Genomic DNA, 27083 nt, shown 5'->3' with positions numbered 1-27083 from the left:
CTCTCAGAGGCCTACTAGTGAAGAGTCGTTTTCAACCTAAACAGCAAACCAATTGGCTAACGGATCAACATAACGGTTTCAGAAAATGTAACTCATGTAAAGCCTGCAAATAGGAAAGAATATGACAACTATTTTGGAACCCAATGTCAAAACAATTGCCATTGATCAAAACATCACCTGCACTTCTAAATTTATAATTTACATTATAGAATGTAAAACTGGGATGAAATTCCTCAGCAGCACCACATGCATGCTCAAAAAAAGAATCTTGGAGCACATTCGTGCAGTAAAGAATGGGGACATGGCGTATGCTACAGCGAAACACATGAGCAAATGCCAAAAAGGTGACTGGAGAGCCATGGCTTTTTATGGGATCAAAATGATACCCCAAGGAGAACGTGGTGGGGATAGAGTCAAGATGTTACGCCAAATGGAATCCCGCTTCATTATAAGACTCAGGACTAAAAGCTCTAGAGGTATAAATAATGATGAAGAACTTTTTGTACACCTTGAATAATAAGACTGCTGAATTGCTGAGTGCCGTTCTATAACTGATCTGAGTGCTTTAGATGCATAAATAGGGTACTATACCCGAATGTTTGGAATAGGACATGTGAACATCCAATGTTAAGCGTAGTAATTGAAAGCACTGGTGCTGTGAAATATGCGGTGTTGCACACAGCGTAATGCAAAAATCATGAATGCATCTAGACTATGGAATCAGGTACTATACCTCATTTAGAAATGTCAACTGGATATAGAGCGGTCAAGACGTATTAAACGTAATTGACAGCGACAAGCATAAACATATCTGTAATAGGTATCGATATGCGTAATGATGGAAATCGCAGAGTGTAAACATCTGACAGAATGCGAATTGTCTTTCTTATAAATATGTATAGTTTTGGACATCATGTTAAATGTAACTAGACACTACAACTCCTATAATGCCACTTAAAGGTAGAAATGGGCAGTATAAAAGTGAAAGTGAAGAAAGACTCACTAACTGTGAAAAAAGCCGAGTCAGGCTGAAACACGTTGGTGGAGTGTAAATCTGCTAATAAATTAAGCAAAATCTTGCTCAAGAGTGCCGCATCCTTTCTTTGAAAAAAAAAATATGTATATATATATTACCTACTGGCAGTCGCCAGTAGGTAGTTATAGTTAGGACCTATTTTCCATAGGAAATCCACAACATTCTATTCCCAATAAGTCTGGTGCCGGTTGACGAATCTTCACGAAATTTTCCAAACTTTTGACCAGCTCCGGTCCGCTCCTATCCTGAAAGTTTTGTGGTGATTTGTCAAGCGGGGCCGAGAAAAAAGGGGGCCCCGAAACGTGTTTTCACCATGCAATTTCCCATAGGACCTGTTGACGCAGCTACAGCCCGAACTGCTGAATGGAATTACACCAAATTTGGCAAAGAGGTAGTCCTCAGTTCAGACTCGTGCCTTTTGCATAAATGGTGGAAATCCGTTCAGTAGTTCCTGAGAAAATTAGATAGATATATCTATGGCCTCAGAGGATCCGCGCACCCTCGCGCACCCTAAGCGCACCCTCTGCGAACCGAGCATGCACCCTCCCGATCACGCGCTGAATGCTAATTGGCTGTCAAGTATCTGTCTACATTCGAAACCAGGAACTGTTGGCAGCCATTTTGTGCCTCGGTAGAAGCGAGGCTGATTAGGTAAGGGAAATAAGTGTGTGAAAGATGTAAAAGGGGCAGGGTAGAAATACTCTGACCCTCTAGTGTTGCTTAGGGGGTCCCAGAAGGACCCCCTGGGGCACCCTTTTTTTTTTTTTTAAACGGCGAAATGCACGAGGGGTGCGTGGATCCGGCCGAAAAAAAAAAAACGAAAGCGCGGGCTTCCGCGCTTCGTCAATAATTAGCTCCCGGGTGGGCCAGTTCCCGGGGGCAACATTTTTACAAATTAATGGGGGAGGTGGGCTGCGTGGCCCCCCTCCTGGAGCCCTCGAGGGCCCTGGGGACCGCCATCCCCCAGGGCCGGCTCCTACAGTGTCCTGGGGTGCCTACCCCCAGGACACTGTTGTTTGCTATGAGAGGGCGGGAGTCTCCTGCCCTCCCATAGCAAACTCCGTTAGGATTTTGAAAGAGAGAGCAGGGAAACCTGCTCTCTCTTTCAAAATCCAAACGATATTGCTTTTCCACACAGGGAGCTGCATGTCAGCAGCTCCCCATGTGGAAAAGCAATGCCGGGTCCCGAAGGATGCGGGGAGCCGGCTGGGACCGTGGGGGCGTTGGGGCTCCCCCCACGGTCCCCAACATTTTTTTTTAAGCCCCGGGGGATGGGGTCCCCAGGGATAATAAAAATTAGTGATAGGGGCTATTTAATTTTTTTACGGTATAATTAGGAGTCGTGCATCCTAACGCGTTGGATGCACGATTTCTCTCGCGTAGGGTGTGCAGTTCCTAACACGTTGGGTGCGCAGATCCAAGGAAAACAACCTGACATTTTTGGGAGACAAGCATCAAGCTTAAGTGTTTTGTTCTTGAGTGGCTCTAAAATGAGCCGTTGTGTTCATTGAGAGTTTTTGGTACTTATAAGTAAGTACCTATACAGAGTCTAAAGTTGTTGAGGAAGACTCTGTTTCCTTCATCAGTAAATTGTACTCCATCTCTCCTATACATCTCTTGCATATGAAAGCACAGATTGTTATTGTAAATGGACCTCATTCTATAGTCTCAGAGAAAAGCAGAAACAGATTTATTCACATGTTTCCTAGCTTTCTCAATTTGTGGACAAAAATGATTAGACCAGTTCCATTTCTGCCTTTGGCATATGTTAGAATACACAAAGGCAGTTTTGGGAAAAAGATAAATCAATTCTGCAAAGGTGTCCTTCATAAGCATTTCCAAACCTACCCCAGTCAAAGTGCCTAGGTCATTGCCACCACAGTGCACTATTATGAGGTCAGGGTGTTGGATATGCATAAAGGATTTTACCAATGGCATCAATTGGTGCCACTTTAACCCTCTCTGTCCAATCCATTTAATGTCTACATTTGGCAAACCTAGGTCTTTGTGAATGCCTTTGTTTTCTGCATACCTTTTGTGAGAAGTTGGCCTGGCATATGCTGGTCACTAGTTATAGTGGCCACCTTGCACCAGTCCAATTCGACTCTTATGGTAGATAGGTTTAAGACAAACTTTTAAAGAAAGCTATCCTCGTGGTAGCTGTGGAGAGCAGCCTTCAGGCTAAGTCTCTGAGGAATGTAAAGCAGCTTGTTTTACCTTATAATCTCTTGAATTACCAAATGAAAAGACACCACACAGGTATATATATCAAATATATATGTATTTATTTCTAGACACACTCTACTAATCTCTTTATGAGATTAGAAGCCAGGTAAACATTCAAATGTCAACAGTTCTCAATAATTTAAGCACAAATATGGCTGGAGCCCTAGGGGCGTGCCAGACCATATACTAAAAAAATGGTTTAACAAAGTCGACTTGCAAAATGACAAAGCCTAGGGCCTTGGGAATTGCTGGGGCTTCACTACTGCAGTGTTAGCAGGTAAGTAACAAGCCCACGGGAGACGCGTGCAGTGTCTAAACACAGCCGCGGGTTTCCTATAGGTTACAATGGAGCAAGTCGCGGTTTGTATTTTAAAGTTTTAGGGCACTTCGAAGAAGTCAACAAGCAAGCCACTTACAGGGTAAGTATTTCGAGGGCCAACATACACTTGGGCACTGGAGTGCACGAGTTACCTCACCCAGGGAAGCCGGGTGCATAGGTGTCTTTTGGTGTCGGGTCGCGATGCTATTTTCAATAGAGGCCAATGAAGACTTGCTGCTTGAGACGACTGAAGAGGTGTCCGCTGGAATCCGAAGGTGGATTGAAGATGAAGAGGACCTTAAAATTGAAGGGACAGTGTTCAAAGTCACTTGCCAGTGACCGGTGGCCAGCAAGATGGATGACCACAGATGTCGCGTCGCTTCAGGTCGTCGATGGTGTTTTGTCTCTTCGCTCAGGAGGTCCAGGAGGGATCGACGAAGACCAGCAGCTGGATTCATAGTGACCCACAATGTCTGCAGCTGATGACAGTGTTGGCAATCGGATTGGAGCCAACAAGCCTTGGCAACTGCAAGTCTTGTGTGGACTGAAGATAGTCGGTGATGCAGACCAGCAAGGTCTGATGGACTTACCCAGCAAGGGTAAGGGAGGGCGGGCCCGGAGCAGCCAGGAGAGTTCTTTGAATCATTGAGAAAGTCTTCAGGGGACCCACTAGCTAACAGGCAAGGGATTGCAAAGATGCTGCCACAGGAAATGTTTCACAGGAGCCCACGGTCACTCGGGATGGGGTAGGCCACTGATTTTTAGAACAACACCTGCTGGGGACTTGGGCCACAAATGGTCCAAAGCACAAGTTCGTAGAACGTTGTTTAGGGTTTGCACTCGAAATCAGTGCATGGTTCCCAGGTATTGCAGTTCCTCGTCACTCATGGGGTCCAGATGCCACAGCTTCACTGGGGACTCAAAATGGCTGTAGAGAGGTCAGGAAATCTGTTTCTGGGGCTGCAGGGACTTCGGACTCCGGCAGGAGCGGTGAAGTTTGCAACCATTGATTGAGGTTATAGGTGCCTGCCAAGCAGGGGAGTCACTCCTTGACTCCAAGGGAGATTCTTCAGTCTTCCAAAGATAGTGGAACGTCGAAGGGCCAGGATTCTTCTTTGTAGAGCGTCGTCCAGGGTAATCTGAATTGCATTGGCAATGCTTGCTATCTTATAGTGAAGATAGGGGAGGGAATAGCTCTATGACCACTCCTCTATGAGGGTCAGGGTAGTGGGTGGTTACACCCACTTCCCTTTGTCCAGTTTCACACCAGAGCAGGGGCAGGTAGCCCCTGAACCGGTTTGAGCTGGCATATGCACAGAGGAGCCTACTGCTCCCCAGTGCAGGACTTCAAAGCACTCTAAGAGTGCACCCACCCAGCTCCAATACACTAAATCCTGTCTGGGAGGTGGTGACACCTCTCTGTGACAGGATGCCTTTTGTTGGGCTTCCTCCACTGCGAGTTTCGGTCAGGAGCAGGAGGGCAGCCCAGTGTCTGTGCTGGTGGCATCCATTTTGTGATGCCAGGGCTCTAGGAGATTTCTACCGTTTAGTACAGTAGGTACATGTCATCCCCTCTAGAAGGGTGGGATCATACTCCCACACCAGTTACTGGTGTGGGGGTATGATTCCAAGTTGCTTGACACCAAACACGACATGTTTTGATGCAGTCATTCCAGAGTTAGCATTTACTGCGAGGTTATAATGCACTTAAGAGTATATGGTTTACCCGCATCCACAAACAGTAGCAGAGAATAGACTCTGCCAGGTGCAGAGGGGTCCTGCTCATGCAGAAGCACCCCCTCACATAGCAAACCAAGCACCCTGCCCTCAGGATTGTTAGGGCCTGCAAGAGGGGTGGCTGTGCGTATGGTGAGATATAGGAACCTATACCTCAGTGAGAAGTGCTAACACTACCTCACACAGGCTGCAGTAGCAGGCCTGTGGTTTCAGATTGAGAATGCTTCCCAGGGGTGGCATAATACATGCTGCAGCCCCTGGTAGGCCTGTGAAGTACCAATGCCCTAGGTACCTAAGGTACCATATACTTGGGGCTCATAAGGTACCACAGTATCCAATCACTAGTGCATCTAATATGCACACCAAGTTGTTTAGAGAGATCAGTGAGACTGGGGCCCTGATTAGCAGGGACCCAGCCAGACTATAGCCAGAAACCAGTGTATACATCAGAAAAAAAGTGGGGGCAACATAAGTGCAGATCCTACTCTCCTACACCTTTGGCTCCAGAAAATATAGCTGTGTCCCACAATCCACACTCTAAGCATCATGAAGGGAGGTCTGGATGCACTCAGATGGTTTCTGTAAATGAAATGGCAGTTTGAAAAGTAAGATTTTTCTAAAATGGTGGCTAAGATGCAGTTTTGATAAAAGTCAAGAAATCATTGGTTGTTTGACAACCTTCTACACTGAAAGGTAGGGTGCATGTTTCTGTTTTTTAAACGCATGATTCTTATTGGTTAACAAAAACTGATTGAAAGGAACATTATATATGATAAGCTGATATGTTGAAAAGTCAAGCACACTTGCTGTGTTGATTAGCAACATTGTGTGCTGAACTTGTGACCTGTGTGCTCAGTTCAGTGTTCCATGGCCTGTTTCTATGGTAACAGGCAGAAGGCAGATTGGGGGTAGGGTTCACATTTATGTCATTTGGAAAGGGTTGAAATGTTTAACCAATAGAAATGTGTGTTAGCTTTTGAATGTATGTGGGAAGGAATGTGATTTGATGTTTACATGTATATGTGTGGAAAATGAGAGGGAAACTTTGCCATTCTTTGGTTTTGCTGACAGGTGCACAGTGCAGAGATTCTGTATAAGAAAATCTGGTGTGTGACTGATATACTTCTTAATCTACAAAACAACTTGAAGGTGAGTTATTTAATTGTGAGGGGATGTATGTGGTCTATTTTGATTTTAATCAAACTAATGTGTTTCTCCTGCTAAAGTGCAGGGAGTACTTTTTTGTCTACAATCTTATTGTCAGTGTGTGTGCATGTAGAAACCATTCTGTGATAAGCATTTGTGTTTTTCATATGTTTGCAGACAGATAACTGTGCTGTTTTTATATTTTGGTACAATTAGAAAGCAGTCATTGTTTATGAATTTGCAAAATGAGTTAGGTTTCTACACTGAAATGTAGTATTTGTAGATTAAGAAATGGGTTTTGGTATAGTGCAAGGGATAGTGTTGTTTGTCTAGACTCACACAGTGAGTCTGTGTGCATTTAGGAATCATTTTGAGAGAAGCATGTTGGTACTAATGTGTAGTAGAAAATTTTCTGTAATGTGTGCAGTCACCTTAGATCTTGTAGACTAGTAAATGTATTTTGTACAAGGGATATTTAGCTGTCAACAATCACACTGTGAGTCTGTGTGCATTTGGGTAAGGATTGTGAGAGAAGCATTTGATAACATCGTGTATTTGCTGACAGATAACTGTTTTAAAGCCGGTCATGTTGTGAAGTTTTAGTAGCATTAGAAGCCAGTCTTTGCTTATGCATTGATAAAATGAGTCAGGGTTTGACACTAAAGTGCATTGCAGATGAACAGGGGACTTTTAACCTAATTAAATAATTGACAGTCCAGCCCAGCAGGACTAGATCTCCTGGTACCACCCACAATCAGATGAAAAACTGTGCTAATCAGTGCCCTTCCATGTGTGTAGGTGTCTTAACTTTCAGCAAGAGACCAACAAAAGCCACTGCTATATAGAAGTAGGATGCAAGAACATCACTAGCGACCTCAACTTGAAGGTTGAAATCACCAACAAAATGAACTTTGGTTACCATAAGATAATCTGCCCTATGGCATTCATAAGCAATTCAAGACAGATTTATCAGTCACTGGGCGGCACTACACCCTAGCTTATATGTGGCTCTGGAAGCAATTGGCATGAGCAGAGAAGTCTACACTGACAAATTTCATCCCTAGAGAAGCTGAAGTAATCCTTATAAATAACAGTCACTCCTCTCTCTCTTTGTCCTTCCCTGTTAAGTAATAATATTTTAAATCCTGCTGGTAAAGCAATGGAAATGGAAAGAGTTAGCAGCTCTATGGAAAAAGACAGAAACATGAACTACTATTTATGATCAGGCAGTGTCTTTTAGACCTTCCATGAATATTTATTCAAGTAGCAAACATTAAATAAAGCTTCTGGGTGTCATTTGCACACACCAGCCCTGAGACTTCCACCAGGTCATCCCTCCTTAATATTCCCTAGCTGAATGATTGATGATTCAACACTCCAAGGATTAATCAATGGAGAGAACCTTGCCTAGCTATACCTTGGAGATAGTGTGTTGAGTTGAAATACAAGTGGTGTAGTTGTAATAGTTGGAGGCATGAATAGCTGATAATCAGAGTCTCCCGCCGATTGTTCTTCCTTGGTGAGGATGAGCACAGACAGACTTTCCTTTGGTGAGCCCACTGCATGTGTCCACTGAACAGATGTGGCCCCAAGGACTTTTTGTCTCCTGGCACATTTGCTCAAAGTAAAAAGACTTGTCCACTAGCCACTCAATATAGAGGCTTATAGTGGCAATGAGAGTCTTACCGTCCAAAATGGCACCGGTTGCCACGACCTAATAGAGGGAACGACAAAGCACAATACCAAATTTTGCCACCAGCTACAAAACAAAGCCACAGCTGAGAGCAGAAATAGCAGGTACAGTGGAAACAGGTGGCCCTAAAATAACAATTCACATAAGTGAATAGGCACAAACCATAACAGATTGGGTTGATTTGCCTTACCCTGGTTTAAAAGCAGTCTCACAGCTATGGAGTCAGCCCTCAGTTCATGAAAGTGTATGGATATGGCATCAAATGTAAGTAACTTTCCATTGTCCAGCACATTTTCTCAAGGAAAAGGCTAGCCTGACAGTCCCTCAATATGCCAACTTTTGATGGAAACCCAGGTCGTAGGCCCACGATTGTGTCCATATTGCCCTGAACCACCAGAGGGCATAAAAAAGCACAGCGGCAAAGTTCTGTCCCCAGTTATCAAGAAAACCCTCTCCAAAAAGCAACAATAGTCAAAATCCCCTAGCCTGAAAGCCATTTTCCTTAAGTAGCCCTCTGCCATTGACATATTTTCTGAGGAAAAAGGCTAGGCTGCTAATCCCTCAGTATGGCAGCTTCTGGGGTTCTTGCTTTATATTTTGCTGTTGGCAATGCGGGGTCTGGATTTATCCACACCACCACTTCATAACCTGAACCTAATATAGCACTTGCTACTGCAGTTTGTCTATTTTCTGCAAATGTAACTAGGTAACTATTTGCTAAATCAATGGCAATGAATTTATCAGCCTCAGAGGGATGTTAGCCTAGGTCAATCCTGTGAGTCTCATGTTACACACAAATGTCAGCAGCAATTGCTTAGCTAACTGAGCTACCTTACCTAGTACACAGTTACTTGAAATTGCAGCTAAATGGTGAACTAGGGATATACTAATTTTGTAATTAATCCTTTGTGATACCTGTCAAGCCATATTCTGAAAGAATTATTATGGTAAGACTTTTAATCGTCATCTATCCAAACCAATTTTTTTTCAACCTGATCCAGAATGATGGTTCTGACTTCTGAGACTTCTGAGGGCCTCATTACAATGTCGGTCGGTAAGCCTCCGACCGCTCGTCGGAGGCTTACCGACCGACATGGTTGGTTTACAGTCCGACCGCCGAATTTCAATGTCGGCGGTCGGAGTGTAAACCTGCCGGTCAATCTAACTTGGATCCCGTTGGCAAGTCGGAAACCTATCATAATCCCTTACGGACGGTGTTTCTGCCATTGGGATTATGATGTCGGTTTCCGACAGCCTTTCCAAGTCGGCCTTTTTGACATGGAAAGACTGTCAGAAAGTGACTTTGGGGCCTAGCAAGGCCACCATCCATCCGCAGCCTATGGTTGTGGGCCTGTTGGGGCACCTCTGGTCCCCCTGAAAATCCCTGCACCGTGTGGTGCCTGCTACACTATGCTGGGATTTCCACAAACTCCCATTTCTCAATGGGAGCTTGTACTGCGGCGATTCTGCCCATGCTCCCATTTAGAAATTGGAGATTGCGACTGCACCGAGCGCGGTCGCATCCTAATCCAGTGTTCGGAACCGCCGACCTTTGGTCGAGCCGCTCCTACTTCGAGACGGTGTTGGTTGAAGGCAACTCCGACCAACATCATAATAGGGTCCTCAATGAGCAAATTGTTTGCATAAGTAAAAATGAAGGTGCCAAAAAGAATCGTTAATCTCTTAAAGACACCAGTGGAATTAGCAAATTACCTGAACTGTTGAGAGCAGGACAGCCCATAACATTCTTCAGAATGTTAGTCTGCCACTGTTGGTTTAGGCTCTGCATCAGCAGCTCTACAACAGACTACTGATTGCGTAGAGGGACAGTTGAAAGAAGTGTCATTCATGACATGGTTATGTGCTAGAAGCAGTACCAACCTTTGAGCCAGTCAATAATACAAGTTAATTTCCCTTTCCCTTATTATGTGTCCCAAATAAAAGGGCTTGTGGCTGGCTTTGCAGTAAGTAATGTTAACCTAGCATGGTCCACCCTCCATAGCTTGAATTTATCACTATTATCTTTGAAGTAGAGGATTAACAACAACTGAGAAAGAAACAAATATAATTAAAGCTATGATGTGTTTGGTCTATCTCATGAAAGCTTTTGACATAGTAATTGGGAAATCTTACAGATGGTAATAGCCAGCCACATTCATCATTATTGACGCTCATCAGATAAGGAACTGGATTACACTCTTTTCCAGCCATAAGGTCTTCTGGGTTCTTGGTGAGAAACACTCCATCCACAATGGCAGGCACAATAGAATATTTCTGGTGAGAAAAAGACAGCATTTGTTTTTCATCTTTAGTAGACATCATTTGTATGCATTTGACTAGAGCTCATCTTTCAAACCATCACCTTTTTTTTTCATTTTCTCCCCTGAAGTTGGTGATTGCAACATTGATTTTAGAAAGTCCAGGCATGTGGAGTGAATTGGAACAGACTGATTTATGCCTCCTCAGAAAATGCAATTGTTCCCTAACACAATGGTACACTTTATAACAAACCCAAGACGATTAATGCTTCATTTTGTTGAAATGGGTTGAAGCCTGTGATGATCATGTTATACACATGCCTCTGCAGAGTGTGCCTTGTCCACTTATTTAATTAAAAGGTTTTGGTGTGCTTAAGTGCCATTCTCGAATTCTTAACAGGTGCCCAATTTTTGGTATTCAGACAAAATATCGAGTTAAAAATATCGAGTTGCAGAAATATCGCATTTTTAATATCATAACACACAAATATTGTGTACAAAAGTACAGTTGACAAAAATATAGATTTTTAAGGTAAGAAATAAAAAAAAAGTTTGTATTTTAATTGCACGTGTTTTTTATTTTGCTTGTGTGATTGTTGTTAATGTTTTTAAATATAGTTTGTAATTTTTAGCTATTTATATTTTGTATTTAATTGTAAAATAATAATTTATAGTTTTGTAGTGGGTTGTTAGGTTTCTAGAGGTACAGGTTGGGAGGTTAATTGAGTATAATGAATTTACAAAATGTCCTTAATTAATATTATTAATTTATTTGATTATTAAGTAAGAAAAAAATATTTTTTTAGTTATATTTTAGGTGCAGGTTGTTAGGCTAGTAAGGGTATGGGATGGGAAGTTAAATGATAATTGAATAATTATTCATAAAATATTAATTAATTAATCGTCAATTCATTATGTAAATTGTGTAATTATTAATTTTTTTAAATTTATATTTTAGGTGCGGGTTCTTGGGTTTGTAGAGTTATAGGGTGGGAATTTAATTAAATAATATGTGATTAACTATTAATTCTTGCTAAATTATGAATTGCTAATTATGTAAATTGTGTAATCCTTATATTGTTTTAATTTAGATATATGTTAAATGTGCATTGCTAGGTATGTGGGACTGTAGTGTGGGAATTTAATGAAATACCTCCTAAATAAAAAAAGGTATTATATTAATTATTTTACAAATGTATAATTATTTTATTTGTTTTACATTTTATATATCACATTTTAAATTAATCATTTTATAATATTATAAAACTAATACTTGTATAAAAATACGTTATGTGTTTGAAGTGAAGTACATTCCCTACTGTTGCACCAACTGGAGTAGGATTACTACATTTTACCCCTCCTGAGTTCAACGCTTTCCCTACTGTTGCGTAGGCTGGAGTGGGAATAGTATATGTGTTATTCCTAGATTTTTATAGTTTTGTTTATATTGTTTAAAATTATATTATTATGTTTCTGTGCATTTAAAATTATATTTTTCAAATTAGTAATGTTTATAACATAATATATTTTTAGTCAAATGTATTTTTTAAATTGCTTACTTTTTTGTGTCAAATTAAATTGGAAGTTCCAGGCCAGGTCCTCCCTGAACTGGAAACAAGCATCCTAGGACCGGTTTCATGCTTTCAACCATCATCAGCCAGGATAGCTTGACTCCAGTGGCATGGAGAGTATGGGACCAGCATCTGGGCATACCTGTCTAGGATGCTTGTTTCTGGTTCAGGGAGGACCTGGCCTGCCAGTTCGTTCTGGACTGTTCCCATGGGGCACAGGGTCAAGACTGATTTGCATATGGCTGGGTCCAAACTGGGGTGGCGTAGTGGGCAAAATACCGATGGATTTAACCCAGATCTTTTGACTGGGGGAGAATGTTTGCATTGTCAGCATTCCGTCCATCATTTGTTTGCTGTAACACTTTTCGCCCTAAGTGGGATGGGTATGCCCAGACGTGAGTCCCTTGCTCACTGTGCCACTGGATTCAAGCTAGCCTGGCTGAAGAAGGGAGACATACCCTGAAACCAGTCCCAAGATGCTTGTTTCCGGTCCAGGGAGGACATGGCCTGGCCGTTCAGTCTGGACTGTTCCCATGGGGCACAGGGTCAAGATTGATATGCATATGGCTGGGTCCAAACTGGGGTGGCGTAGTGGGCAAAAGAACGATGGATTTAACCCAGATCTTTTGACTGGGAGAGAATGTTTGCATTGTCAGCATTCCGTCTATCATTTGTTTGCTTTAACACTTTTCGCCCTAAGTGGGATGGGTATGCCCAGACGTGGGTCCCTTGCTCACTGTGCCACTGGATTAAAGATAGCCTGGCTGAAGAAGGGTGAAATACCCTGACACCGGTCCCAGGATGCTTCTTTCCAGTCCAGGATGACCTGGCCTGGCAGTTCAGTCTGGACTGTTCCCATGGGGCACAGGGTCAAGACTGATTTGCAGATGGCTGGGTCCAAACTGGGGTGGCATAGTGGGCAAAAGAACTATGGATTTAACCCAGATCTTTTGACTGGGGGAGAATGTTTGCATTGTCAGCATTCCGTCCATCATTTGTTTGCTGTAACACATATATATATATATATATTATCTACTGGCGGTCGCCAGTAGATAGTTATAGTTAGGACCCTGTTTCCATAGGAAATCCGCAACATTCTATTTGGAATAACTTTGGCGCCGGTCGATGAATCCTCGCGAAATTTTCAAAATAGGTGGGGCGCTACGCTCCGCTCCTACCCTGAAAGTCTCGGGGGGATTCGTCAAGCGGGGGCTGAGAAAAAAGGGGGGTCCCAAAACGCGTTTTTCCCATGCATTTTTCCATAGGACCTTTAGACACAGCTACAGCCCGAACGGCTGAACAGAGTTACTTGAAATTTGGCAGAGAGGTAGTCCTCAGGTCAAGGAAGTGCCTTTTGTAGGTCTGGTGTAAATCTGTTCAGTAGTTCCTGAGAAAATAGCATTTAAATCAATATATATATGTGGGCGGAGCCTAACCACACATCTCATCCTGAGATCTGATTGGCTGTCAGCACTTCATCCAAGAAGTGTTGGCAGCCATCTTGGGACCAATATACATGATAGCACCTCATTAAAAAGCATTGCAGTTAATAGAAGATTTTAAGACTTTAGTTACATTATAAATCATTTGTTGATGGTACCATACTCATTTTAGGAATTGTGGTATGTTCTAAGGTGATTTCACCATGTGAAAAAGCCTTCTGCTGGGATATCATGATTGAGAGAAAAATATTTTCTCATGCTTTTACCACAGAGGTTTGGAAGGTGATCTATAAGCTAAACTGAGAGCTTATTTTCTGTAAATTCACATTATCTTTCTCAGTCATGTGAGAATGAAGTCTGACATTCTCAGTAAAACATGTACATCCAACAAGGGCAGAGACTGTCAGTTGATTCCTTTGTGTTCTACTGCAGCTTTCCAGAGTGTTCCAAAGAACTACTAGAGCGCTAACCGTCCTACTTATGATAAATGTATGGCACACCTGAAGCCATCTTGCTTGGATTAAAGTGGTAACTCTTAAAACATTTAATTTAAAAAGGAACAAAATGAGGTGGTTCATTTTTCCATAAAAAGTATGATTAGTGCTGCATAAAGAAAAATTAGGGCACATTTTGAGTGACTTCTCAAATCCTGGCATGCAGACTGAAACATGCACTTTCAATACCAGCAGCAGTTTTCCCTGGTGAGCAGTAGCTTTACTACAGTGATCTAATGAGCAAAAAGAGTGCTAACATTCTGATTTTATGGCAAATGTGTGACACATTTGAATGCCTTCTTGATGGAATCAAAGTAAAAAACTGAAAGTATTTCCTACTGAGGAGACTGCAGTAAATGAGGAAATTAGGAAACTTCATAACAAATAAGTCTCCCAAGATGGCCACCAGAGACAAAAGAGCCCAAATGTAGCCCAAATATCACCCAGATGTAGCCCAAGTATAGCCCAATGACAGAATGTCCAAGAATGTTCTTAAAAACAACTAGAGCACTTACTGTCTTCATTATGACAAAAGTATGGCACACCTGAAGCCATCTTGATTGGAATAAACTGGTAACACTTAAAACATTTAATTTAAAAAGGAACACAATGAGGGGGTTCATTTTGCCATAGAAATTATGATTAATGCTGAAGAAAGAAAATGAGGGCACATTTTGAGTGACTTCTCAAATCCTCTTCTATTTCATTAAAAAATTCTGACATGCAGACTGAAACATGCACTTTTAATACCAGGAGCAGACTTCCATGGTGAGCAGTAGTTTTACTACAGTGATCTAATGAGCAACTAGAGTGCTAACATTCAGAATTCATGGCAAATGTGTGACATATCTGAATACCTTCATGATGGAATCAAAGTAAAAAACTGAAAGCATTTCCGACTGAGGAGACTGCAGTACATGAGGAAATTAGGAAACTTCATAACAAATAAATCTCCCAAGATGGCCACCGGAGACAAAAGAGCCCAAATGTAGCCCAAAATCACCCAGATATAGCCCAAATATAGCCCAATGACAGAAGTGTGCAAAACACTTATTATTTTGTGTTTTTGCAGTGTTATATAGTGCAGACTTGTCAGGTATTGGAGTGCTTTACATGAGCATTGGTTACATCACACAAGAACAAATTCATTTTGGTTGTAGACATGGGGAGACTAAGTGATTTGACCAGAATCACAGAATGTCGAGCTGAAGCAGAAACTTCAACCTGGTTCCCCAGTTGCAAAGTCTGCAGTTCTGGAAGTAACACCACATCCTCTCCCCTAAGTGCAACATTTAATCAAGTTGTCAACTAGATAAAAAAACATAAAGATAACAAATAATTTAAAAGTGCTTTGTCGCTATTTGAAAACTCAGAAAATATGTCCTTATTTTAGTCTTTTAGAGCACTAACCATAATTTTGATGCCAATAAGACCCTCTCATATATGTAATTTCTAAAGGAATGCTCTAGGTATTACAGTTTTGATTACATCAAGATGATGTCAGGCGCTCCACACTTTTGTAATAAATATAGAATGTTAGCAATCTAGTTGTTCATTAGGATACTGTTGAGAGGCAGAGGCCAGGGGCACGGACTCTGAAAATTGAAGGCAGGTAGGAGGGTGCAAAGGCAACAATTTAACCACACTGAGCAGGCAGGAAGGGCCGTGGAAGCACAACAGACTATGGAGGGCAGTGGAAAGGGGGGCAGGGGCAACAAACCAACAATACAGGACTTGCAAGAGAGGCTGTTGGAGGGAAGATCTATTACGGGTCAAGGAAGCTAGGGGCGGTCCCCAGAGCCCCGGGAGCCACCACAGAACTGAGCAGGAGAGTGAGTCAGGGACAAAAGGGGCACCTTAATTTGAGCCGGGGTGCCTAGGAACGCTTGCTCCAAAAATGAAGAAAACAGACATATGAGACATGGAATTGGAGGCAGAATACAATGGCAGTTTAATGAGAAGATGCAACTTCAAAGAAACCGCAGAATAGAGACCTAAAGTACAAAATACAGAATCCAGATAATCATACAGCTGTCATGATATTCTCTGTATCTCAATTAATGGACTGACAGAGAGAGAGAGAAAACACATCTATAAATGCATCATGAGAAACAAGTTACACCAAGGAAAATGTTACCTAGGGACACTCACATTTACTCTTAGAGCAAGCATTCCTGCAATTACAATACAACATCTTTTAAATGCAAAAGTAAAGAGAACAATGGTTAAACATAACATGACATTTCATATAGGTAAAATAGAATAAGATACTTCAAGCAAAGCCGAGCAAGACATTTTAAGCAAAGGAAGACAAGAGCTCCCAGTTCTTGGGGAAAACCTGCACAGCCTGTTAACCTACATACAGACGGCGAGGTTGTCCGTCGATATCTGTGGGTGCTCCCTTTTTATATCATTTTGTGGGCTCCTTTGCACGCTACATCTACCTACGTATGCTACCCAAAAGCTTCGTCTGCAGATTTTACCAGACATTTCGTCATTTACCCACTTAATGCTGACAATGGACTGGGTGAAAAGGTCAGTCTCTCAGGCCAATCGCTTATCGTAAGTTCCATAGAGCAAGCAGAAAATAATGGGTATTGTACAGGAATTCAATATATTCATGTATAAAATCTCCTCAGTTCTCCTAACTTGACGCTCTGCGGTTGCCACTTCCTTAAAAGCGGGAAACCTGCCCAGGAAGCAAGTACCAGTCCAGGATGCAGCCTACTGTATGTCGACAGCTTCAGGGGGCTGTTGAACTTTGATACCGAGCACGGAGCACTCGGGTAGGGTGGGGGCTACTAGTTTGGAGCAGAAGGCCTCGCAGACCTGCCTTCAGACTGCTATACACTAAAATTGCAGAGCTATGGTCAATTTAACAAAGAGGCCTACATATTGAACAGAAGGGCCTACACAGGGGTTTTATGCTGGCTGAGTGGTAAGGATGTCTCAGGATAATTATATAGCAACACAGGACCCGCTGGTCAATTTAATACGGCCTACAAATGTGGCTGGCAGGGCAAGGACAAGGGTCTCATACTTCAGGTGTGGACAGAACGGGCCAGGGGCCCCCTGTGATACAAAATCTACCCTCCTTCAAGGCTGTGGCAATGTAATAGACCATTGTGGGCAGAAGGAAGAGGCAATGGTAGTACAACCATACATGCCAACAGACCCGATTCAGCCAGGAAATGTCCAATGTTTTTAAGCTCAAATGGGCTTTATTTGATCTGTCTCCTGTCTACAATATCCTCTTTTTCAATGTAACTCAAAGGGGAAAATCAATACCCCAGTTTTTTTTCAAAATCTCCCTCTTACCAAGTTCAAAATGTTCGCAAGTATGGTACATTGGATCATGGAAGGAAATGGGATAGGGACATGGACTTGGATAACAGAGGACAGGAGAGACATGGAGAGGTGCACCAAACTGACCCTGCAGGGCAGGCATCAGGGTTTGCAGCAGCACAATACACCACACAGGGCATACAGGACGGGAGTGCAGCACAACAATCCATAGAAAGCAAGAGGGAGGGGACAGGACCATGCACATGGACAACAGAGAACAGAGGGGCAAGAGGCAATGGTAGCTAGCTGACCATAATGGACAGACAGGAGAGAAGGCTGCAGCATAACAGACCATAAAGGGCAGGAGGGACGGATCAGGGGCATTACAATGGAACAGACAAGCCAGGAGGGAGGGGGTAGGGGTCTGCACATGTAAACAGAGGGCTGGGGGCAAGGGGGCAGGGCAGGAGCAGCAAGATGGCCATGGAGGTCAGGCAGGATGGGCACTAGAAGCAAGACACAACATGAAGAGCAACAGTGAGACTGTGATGGCATACACACAGACCATGGAGGGAAGGTGGGAGGGGGTCAGGGGCAGCTAACTGACCACACAGGGAAGGTGGGAGGGGCCATGGCAGCACAGAAGACCATGCATGGCAAGTGGGAGGGTTAGTGGCAGCACAATGGCTATGATGGGCAAGAAGGAGGGTGCAGGGGCATGCACAAAGGACGATGGAGGATAGAAGGGAGGGTCAGGACCTGTGCACAGACAAGAAAGTTCAGGGGAAGGGGCCTCACAACAGACCACACGGGGCAGGCAGGAGGAGCAGTTGCAGCACAACAGACCAGGGAGGGCAGAAGGGTGTGGCAGTACAATGGACCATGTAGGACAGGAGGAAGAGGATAGAGGCATGGCATGTGGACAGGCAGGGTGGAGGTGGCAGGGACAGGTTACAGTCATCTGACAATGCTAGGCAGGTGGGAGGGGAGTGGCAGCTCAACAGAACACTCAGAGTAGATAGGAGTGGCAGGTCCATGGGACATGGTGGGCAAAAAGGATGGAGCAGGGGCATGCACAAAGACATCGGAGGGCAGGGGGAAGGAGAATAGGGGCAGCAAGCTAAGCACAGAGTTTAAGCAGGAGGTCAATGATGGGGCATAGAATTGGGCAATGGAGGGCAGGAGGAGTGGACTGGTACATCATACTAAATTGAGGGCAGTGGCAGCACATCAGACCATGCATGGCAGGAGGGAGGAGGCTAGTCCATGGATTCACACAACAGAGGATATGGAGGAGGGGGATGGGGCAGCAAGCTAACTGTTCAGAGAAGGCGGGTATTAGAAACTTTATTGTTTTTAAAACATTTTGTCTGTGCAAACTACTTAAAATATGAACAAGTATGCAGCATAATCTCACTTTTATTCAGGAAGAAGAAGACGTTAGTGACTGTGACTCCGGGCTCACTTGGCAAAAACACCCCCTGACCCTCCACCCCCTATCGCAAAATGTAATGCCCGTGAAAAGGGTAGGTGAACACAGTGTTATATAGAACATAGTCCTGAGAGCACGATTGAAAATGAAAACTAGATATAGTGTATGGTATAAACTATGCACCAAAAAGTGTGATATAAGATGAACCAGGCGTGAAATATAATATGCAATACATTGTGCGCAATGACAGATTCATTGGAGAGCGCGAGATAGCACAGGCACTAGCGTGTGCTATGCGATATGCGCCTTGGAGTGTAATATGCACAGGGCAGTGTTGTGTAACCTAACTAGTCTCTAAAGTTGTAATATAAAATATGTGCTGGGGAGTGTAACGTTGCATATGCACTGTGACAAAGATATGGATCCCAAATTGTAATATGTATGGCATAGCACTGTGCGTTATAACATAGGCATCGAGGAAGGCACGTTAGATGGGGCAATATAACCCGTGCGAAGACAAGTGTGGCATGACATTTTCACGGGGTGGTGTTACAGTGCACATGGGCTAGAGAGTGTCATAGCATATGCACTAGCTAGTGGAATACAATACAGAGGTGTGTGGCACTCGGCAGGCAATGGTGGGTGTAACACAGCATTGGGCTCTGTCAGGAGCGCGCTGTGACTCGCAAGTGATGTTCGTCCCCTTTCCAGATAGTAAAATAAAAAGTATTACACATCCGGCAGTGGATGTGTGTTTTATTAACTATGAGGGGGGTTTCTTGCATAGTTTTGGTCGAATTTTTGTCGAATCCCCTTTGAATGGCTTGGTGTGCATGTGTATTAAATGTGCCCGTCAATAGCTACCCATGTTTGTATAAATAAACGACAAGGGTGTCTACCGGGATTAGGCACGGTAGAGCATCAGACATGTCAGAGCTTCACTAGTGGTGTAAATACATTCCACGTGGATTAATTGCATGCATAGTCGCCTTTTAATGAATATCACGCAAATCGTCATGGTGATAGGTACGTACGGTTTGTCCAGCATGTCCTAGGTGTGTCTATAAATATATATTTTTTAAAAATAATAAAAAACAGTGGCCGGCCCTGGGGATTGGGGTCAAAAAAATATAATTAGGAGACAGGCCCTGGGGGATGGGGTCATCAGGGCCAATAAATTAGAATAAGAAGGGGAACCACACAGCCCCCCTTCTTAAAAAAATAAAATAAATAAAAGACTGGCATCGTGCCGGAGGCCATGCCCCCTCCATGCAGCACTCTGCAAACGCGCCCCCAACAGGCATCTCCAGTATGCGCCAGGGAGCTGCGCTGCAGACAGGTGTTCTGAGGCCAAGCCCCTTTTTACACCTCTCTGCAACGCAGCTCTGTGGCGCTTACTGGAGGTACCTAGTGGTCTAGTGTGACCCTAGGGACCCTTAGGATTCAAGGGGACTTAATCTCTCAACTTAGAACAGCCACAGGGCGCGTTTACACAGTGGTGAAGGGAGGGGACGGGGCCTGAGGTGACGTGTGCAAACACGCACCATGGCACGTTTTAAATTGGGGATATAATTTCCCTTCAATACTGAGGGCCCCTGGGGGCTAACTAGCCCACCAAGTGCTTCCAGTAAGCGCCACTGAGCTGCATTGCAGAGAGGTGGTCCAGGCCGTGCCACTTTTTACACCTCTCTGCAACGCAGCTCTGTGGCACTTACTGGAGGTACCTAGTGGGCTAGTTGGACCCTAGGGACCCTCAGGACTCAAATGAACTTAATCTCCCAACTAAAAACGGACACAGGGCGTGTTTACACAATGGTGAAAGGAGGGGACGGGGCCTGAGTTAACGTGTGCAAAAACGCCCTGTGGCCTGTTTTAAGAGGTAGTTTTAATCCCCATGCCCTATTATATACTAGGGGCTTATAGAGGAGGTAAGGCTAATCACAGGGGGACCCCAACGCATAATGTTCCCTAGTGTATGTAGGTGTTTTCACTGTATTCTAAGTGTCTTTTAACATAGCACTGGCTCTAGGACTGGTTAGTCAGACTCAGTTACCACCAGTATCCGTCTGAAAAAGTTGAGGGTACAGGATGATTTTGCAACAAGGCTTCTTTCTGCTCTTCTTTTTGTTCTTTCTGCACGTTATCCTTCTTCCTGCACTTATCTTCGTATTTGAGGACTTCTGTTGCTTCTTTCTGCACTTCTTTTGTTTCTTTCTGTGCATTTTTTCTTCTTTCTTCACATGTCCTATCTCTGTAGGCATAGTTAGAAATTAGCATTTAAAAAACCTTTGAAATTAACAGAAAAAACCATAGGTTTCAGGCACGTTATAGTTAGGAATTAGCATTTAAAAAACCTCAGAAATTCACTGAAAAAACCATAGGTTTCAGGGGTGTTATAGTTAGCTGGACTTTTCACTTGTACAAAACCATTGAAATTCCCCCGTTATAGTTAGTTCAGCTAACTATAACTCGCGCGCCCGCAATGCACTGCTGATGACGTCACATATTACATCACTCATGACATGGTCAGTGACATCACTCATGACATCACTGATGACATCTCAAATGACATCACTGATGACATCACTGATGACATCATCCTTGTGATAGAGTGGCAGACCTCCTCTCACCCTAATATAACCTTTGATACACACATTCAAAAATAGAGACTAAAATTTTCAAAACAATGGACATACCAATACCAGTTACAACAACCTCTTCAGTAATTCTAAGATCCACATACACATCCACTCATTCACCAACAGTCCAATACAGTCACTCATACATGTACTCACTCATCATATGTACTCATACACCTATACATCCTGTTACACAATGCCACTCATCCATAGTTACTCACACACATAGTCACTCATGCTAATAAAGAATCAAACATACATTTACTTGCATATACAGTTATACACACACCACCACACTTACTTCTACGGAAACTTACACATACTTAGTCTTTTAAACAATCACTTATAGAAACACATACTTATTCATACAGGAACTCTTTCAATCTCTCACTCTCACATATACTCACATATATACACCAATAGTCACATATACTAGTTTAAAACATATGTAGTTACTCATAAAGACACTATTGAGACAGTCATTCACTCACTAACACACCCATACACACACTCATCCACCCATACAGTCCTGCACACATACTGTGTTCAACACATACAAACAGTGAGTCACTCATTCATGCACCTATGCACTACGTAATACCCCCACCGAACCATGCAGACACTCAGACTGATACTCAAAAAACCAACTAATAACCTATATAGACACCCATGTAGCTACTCACCAACCCATGCAGCCACTTATACACAAAGTGAGAGACTGATACAGATATTTACATATTTAAACATTACTCACTAAGCCATGTATTCACTATGATACACTTAATCAGTCAGTTACACAATCAATTTTTCAAAAACAAATCATCCATTTAGACACTTATATACCCATTTATTCTTCCATCGACCTTGAGATATACATATATAAAACATATTTAATTTTCAGAATAACACACATTCACTGGATGATGTCATCAGTGATGTCATCAGTGATGTCATTTGAGATGTCATCAGTGATGTCATGAGTGATGTCACTGACCATGTCATGAGTGATGTAATATGTGACGTCATCAGCAGTGCATTGCGGGCGCGCGAGTTATAGTTAGCTGAACTAACTATAACGGGGGAATTTCAATGGTTTTGTACAAGTGAAAAGTCCAGCTAACTATAACACCCCTGAAACCTATGGTTTTTTCAGTGAATATATATATATATATATATATATATATATATATATATATATATATATATATTATATATATATACACATGGTCAGTGGCATCACTCATGACATCACTGATGACATCTCAAATGACATCACTGATGACATCACTGATGACATCATCCAGTGAATGTGTGTTTTTCTGAAAATTAAATATGTTTTATATATGTATATCTCAAGGTCGATGGAAGAATAAATGGGTATATAAGTGTCTAAATGGATGATTTGTTTTTGAAAAATTGATTGTGTAACTGACTGATTAAGTGTATCATAGTGAATACATGGCGTAGTGAGTAATGTTTAAATATGTAAATATCTGTATCAGTCTCTCACTTTGTGTATAAGTGGCTGCATGGGTTGGTGAGTAGCTACATGGGTGTCTATATAGGTTATTAGTTGGTTTTTTGAGTATCAGTCTGAGTGTCTGCATGGTTCAGTGGGGGGTATTACGTAGTGCATAGGTGCATGAATGAGTGACTCACTGTTTGTATGTGTTGAAGACAGCATGTGTGCAGGACTGTATGGGTGGATGAGTGTGTGTATGGGTGTGTTAGTGAGTGAATAACTGTCTCAATAGTGTCTTTATGAGTAACTACATATGTTTTAAACTAGTATATGTGACTATTGGTGTATATAAGTGAGTATATGTGAGAGTGAGAGATTGAAAGAGTTCCTGTATGAATAAGTATGTGTTTCTATAAGTGATTGTTTAAAAGACTAAGTATGTGTAAGTTTCCGTAGAAGTAAGTGTGGTGGTGTGTGTATAACTGTATATGCAAGTAAATGTATGTTTGATTCTTTATTAGCATGAGTGACTATGTGTGTGAGTAACTCTATGGATGAGTGGCATTGTGTAACAGGATGTATAGGTGTATGAGTACATTTGATGAGTGAGTACATGTATGAGTGACTGTATAGGACTGTTGGTGAATGAGTGGATGTGTATGTGGATCTTAGAATTACTGAAGAGGTTGTTGTAACTGGTATTGGTATGTCCATTGTTTTGAAAATTTTAGTCTCTATTTTTGAATGTGTGTATCAAAGGTTATATTAGGGTGAAAGGAGGTCTGCCACTCTATCACAAGGATGATGTCATCAGTGATTTCATCAGTGATGTCATTTGAGATGTCATCAGTGATGTCATGAGTGATGTCACTGACCATGTCATGAGTGATGTAATATATGACGTCATCAGCAGTGCATTGCGGGCGCGCGAGTTATAGTTAGCTGAACTAACTATAACGGGGGAATTTCAATGGTTTTGCACAAGTGAAAAGTCCAGCTAACTATAACACCCCTGAAACCTATGGTTTTTTCAGTGAATTTCTGAGGTTTTTTAAATGCTAATTCCTAACTATGCCTACAGAGATAGGACATGTGAAGAAAGAAGAAAAAATGCACAGAAAGAAAAAAACAGAAGTGCAGAAAGAAGCAACAGAAGTCCTCAAAGACGAAGAAAAGTGCAGGAAGAAGGATAACGTGCAGAAAGAACAAAAAGAAGAGCAGAAAGAAGCCTTGTTGCAAAATCATCCTGTACCCTCAACTTTTTCAGACGGATACTGGTGGTAACTGAGTCTGACTAACCAGTCCTAGAGCCAGTGCTATGTTAAAAGACACTAAGAATACAGTGAAAACACCTACATACACTAGGGAACATTATGCGTTGGGGTCCCCCTGTGATTAGCATGACCTCCTCTGTAAGCCCCTAGTATATAATAAGGCAGGGGGATTAAAACTACCACAGGGCGTTTTTGCACACGTTAACTCAGGCCCCGTCCCCTCCCTTCACCACTGTGTAAACACGCCCTATGTCCGTTTTTAGTTGGGAGATTAAGTTCATTTGAATCCTGAGGGTCCCTAGAGTCCAACTAGCCCACTAGGTACCTCCAGTAAGTGCCACAGAGCTGCGTTGCAGAGAGATGTAAAAAGTGGCACGGCCTGGACCACCTCTCTGCAATGCAGCTCAGTGGCGCTTACTGGAAGCACTTGGTAGGCTAGTTAGCCCCCAGGGGCCCTCAGTATTGAAGGGAAATTATATCCCCAATTTAAAACGTGCCATAGTGCGTGTTTGCACATGTCACCTCAGGCCCCGTCCCCTCCCTTCACCACTGTGTAAACGCCCCCAGTGGCTGTTCTAAGTTGAGAGATTAAGTCCCCTTGAATCCTAAGGGTCCCTAGGGTCAAACTAGACCACTAGGTACCTTCAGTAAGCGCCACAGAGCTGCGTTGCAGAGAGGTGTAAAAAGGGTCTAGGCCTCAGAACACCTCCCTGGCGCATACTGGAGATGCCTGTTGGGCTAGTTGGCCCTCAGGGACCCTCAGTATTGAAGAGGAATCAATTCCCCAACTTGCAACTCACCAGGGGGCGCGTTTGCAGAGTGCTGCAAGGAGGGGGCGTGGCCTCCGGCACGGTGCCAGTCTTTTATTTATTTAAATTTTTTAAGAAGGGGGGCTGTGTGGTTCCCTTTCTTATTCTAATTTATTGGCCCTGATGACCCCATCCCCCAGGGCCTGTCTCCTAATTATATTTTTTTGACCCCAATCCCCAGGGCCGGCCACTGTTTTTTATTATTTTTAAAAAATATGTATTTATAGACACACCTAGGACATGCTTGACAAACCGTACATACCTATCACCATGTCGATTTGCGTGATATTCATTAAAAGGCGACTATGCATACAATGAATCCACGTGGAATGTATTTACACCACTAGTGAAGCTCTGACATGTCTGATGCCCTACCGTGCCTAATCCCGGTAGACACCCTTGTCGTTTATTTATACAAACATGGGTAGCTATTGACGGGCACATTTAATACACATGCACACCAAGCCATTCAAAGGGGATTCGACAAAAATTTGACCAAAACTATGCAAGAAACCCCCCTCACGGTTAATAAAACACACATCCACTGCCGGATGTGTAATACTTTTTATTTTACTCTCTGGAAAGGGGACGAACATCACTTGAGAGTCACAGCGCGCTCCTGGCAGAGCCCAATGCTGTGTTACACCCACCATTGCCTGCTGAGTGCCACACACCTCTGTGTTGTATTCCACCAGCTAGTGCATATGCTATGACACTCTCTAGCCCATGTGCACTGTAACACCACCCCGTGAATATGTCATGCCACACTTGTCTTCGCACGGGTTATATTGCCCCATCTAACGTGCCTTCCTCGATGCCTATGTTATAACGCACAGTGCTATGCCATACATATTACAATCTGGGATCCATATCTTTGTCACAGTGCATATGCAACGTTACACTCCCCAGCACATATTTTATATTACAACTTTAGAGACTAGTTAGGTTACACAACACTGCCCTGTGCATATTACACTCCAAGGCGTATATCGCATAGCACGTGCTAGTGCCTGTGCTATCTCGCGCTCTCCAATGAATCTGTCATTGCGCGCAATGTATTGCATATTATATTTCACGCCCGGTTCATCTTATATCACAATTTTTGGTGCATAGTTTATACCATACACTATATCTAGTTTTCATTTTCAATCGTGCTCTCAGGACTATGTTCTATATAACACTGTGTTCACCTACCCTTTTCACGGGTATTACATTTTGCGATAGGGGGTGGAGGGTCAGGGGGTGTTTCTGCCAAGTGAGTCCGGAGTCACAGTCACAAACGTCCTCTTCTTCCTGAATAAAAGTGAGATTATGCTGCATACTTGTTCATATTTTAAGTAGTTCACACAGACACACGTTTTAAAAACAATAAAGTTCCTAATACCCGCCTTCTCTGAACAGTTAGCTTGCTGCCCCATCCCCCTCCTCCCTATCATCTGTTGTGTGAATCCATGGACTAGCCTCCTCCCTCCTGCCATGCATGGTCTGATGTGCTGCCAATGCCCTCAATTTAGTATGATATACCAGTCCACTCCTCCTGCCCTCCATTGCCCAATTCTATGCACCATCATTGACCTCCTTCTTAAACTCTGTGCTTAGCTTGCTGCCCCTATTCTCCTTCCCCCTGCCCTCCGATGTCTTTGTGCATGCCCCTGCTCCATCCTTTTTGCCCTCCATGTTCCATGGAACTGCCACTCCTATCTACTCTGAGTGTTCTGTTGAGCTGCCACTCCCCTCCCACCTGCCTAGCATTGTCAGATGACTGTAACCTGTCCCTGCCACCTCCACCCTGCCTGTCCACATGCCATGCCCCTATCCTCTTCCACCTGTCCTACATGGTCCATTGTACTGCCACACCCTTCTGCCCTCCCTGGTCTGTTGTGCTGCAACTGCTCCTCCTGCCTGCCCCGTGCGGTCTGTTGTGAGGCCCCTTCCCCTGAACTTTCTTGTCTGTGCACAGGTCCTGACCCTCCCTTCTATCCTCCATCGTCCTTTGTGCATGCCCCTGCACCCTCCTTCTTGCCCATCATAGCCATTGTGCTGCCTCTAACCCTCCCACTTGCCATGCATGGTCTTCTGTGCTGCCATGGCCCCTCCCACCTTCCCTGTGTGGTCAGTTGGCTGCCCCTGACCCCCTCCCACCTTCCCTCCATGGTCTGTGTGTATTCCATCACAGTCTCACTGTTGCTCTTCATGGTGTGTCTTGCTTCTAGTGCCCATCCTGCCTGACCTCCATGGCTATCTTGCTGCTTCTGCCCTG

General features: G+C 43.3%; 1 protein-coding gene across 1 annotated transcript in view; it reads right to left on the bottom strand.

The window, feature by feature from the left end:
• LOC146776049 (liver carboxylesterase-like) overlaps positions 1-27083 on the bottom strand; it is a 306711-nt gene that overhangs the window by 41331 nt on the left and 238297 nt on the right. Inside the window, exon 8 of the mRNA XM_085637099.1 lies at positions 10291-10431. Within this exon, the coding sequence (XP_085493225.1) occupies positions 10291-10431 (141 nt within the window). The remainder of the gene's footprint in view (positions 1-10290; positions 10432-27083) is intronic.

Source organism: Triturus cristatus, chromosome 12 (assembly GCF_964204655.1).
Source record: "Triturus cristatus chromosome 12, aTriCri1.1, whole genome shotgun sequence".
Classification (NCBI taxonomy): domain Eukaryota; kingdom Metazoa; phylum Chordata; class Amphibia; order Caudata; family Salamandridae; genus Triturus; species Triturus cristatus.
The sequence above is the reverse complement of the archived record's forward strand: the minus strand, read 5'-3'. Positions and strand labels throughout refer to the sequence as shown.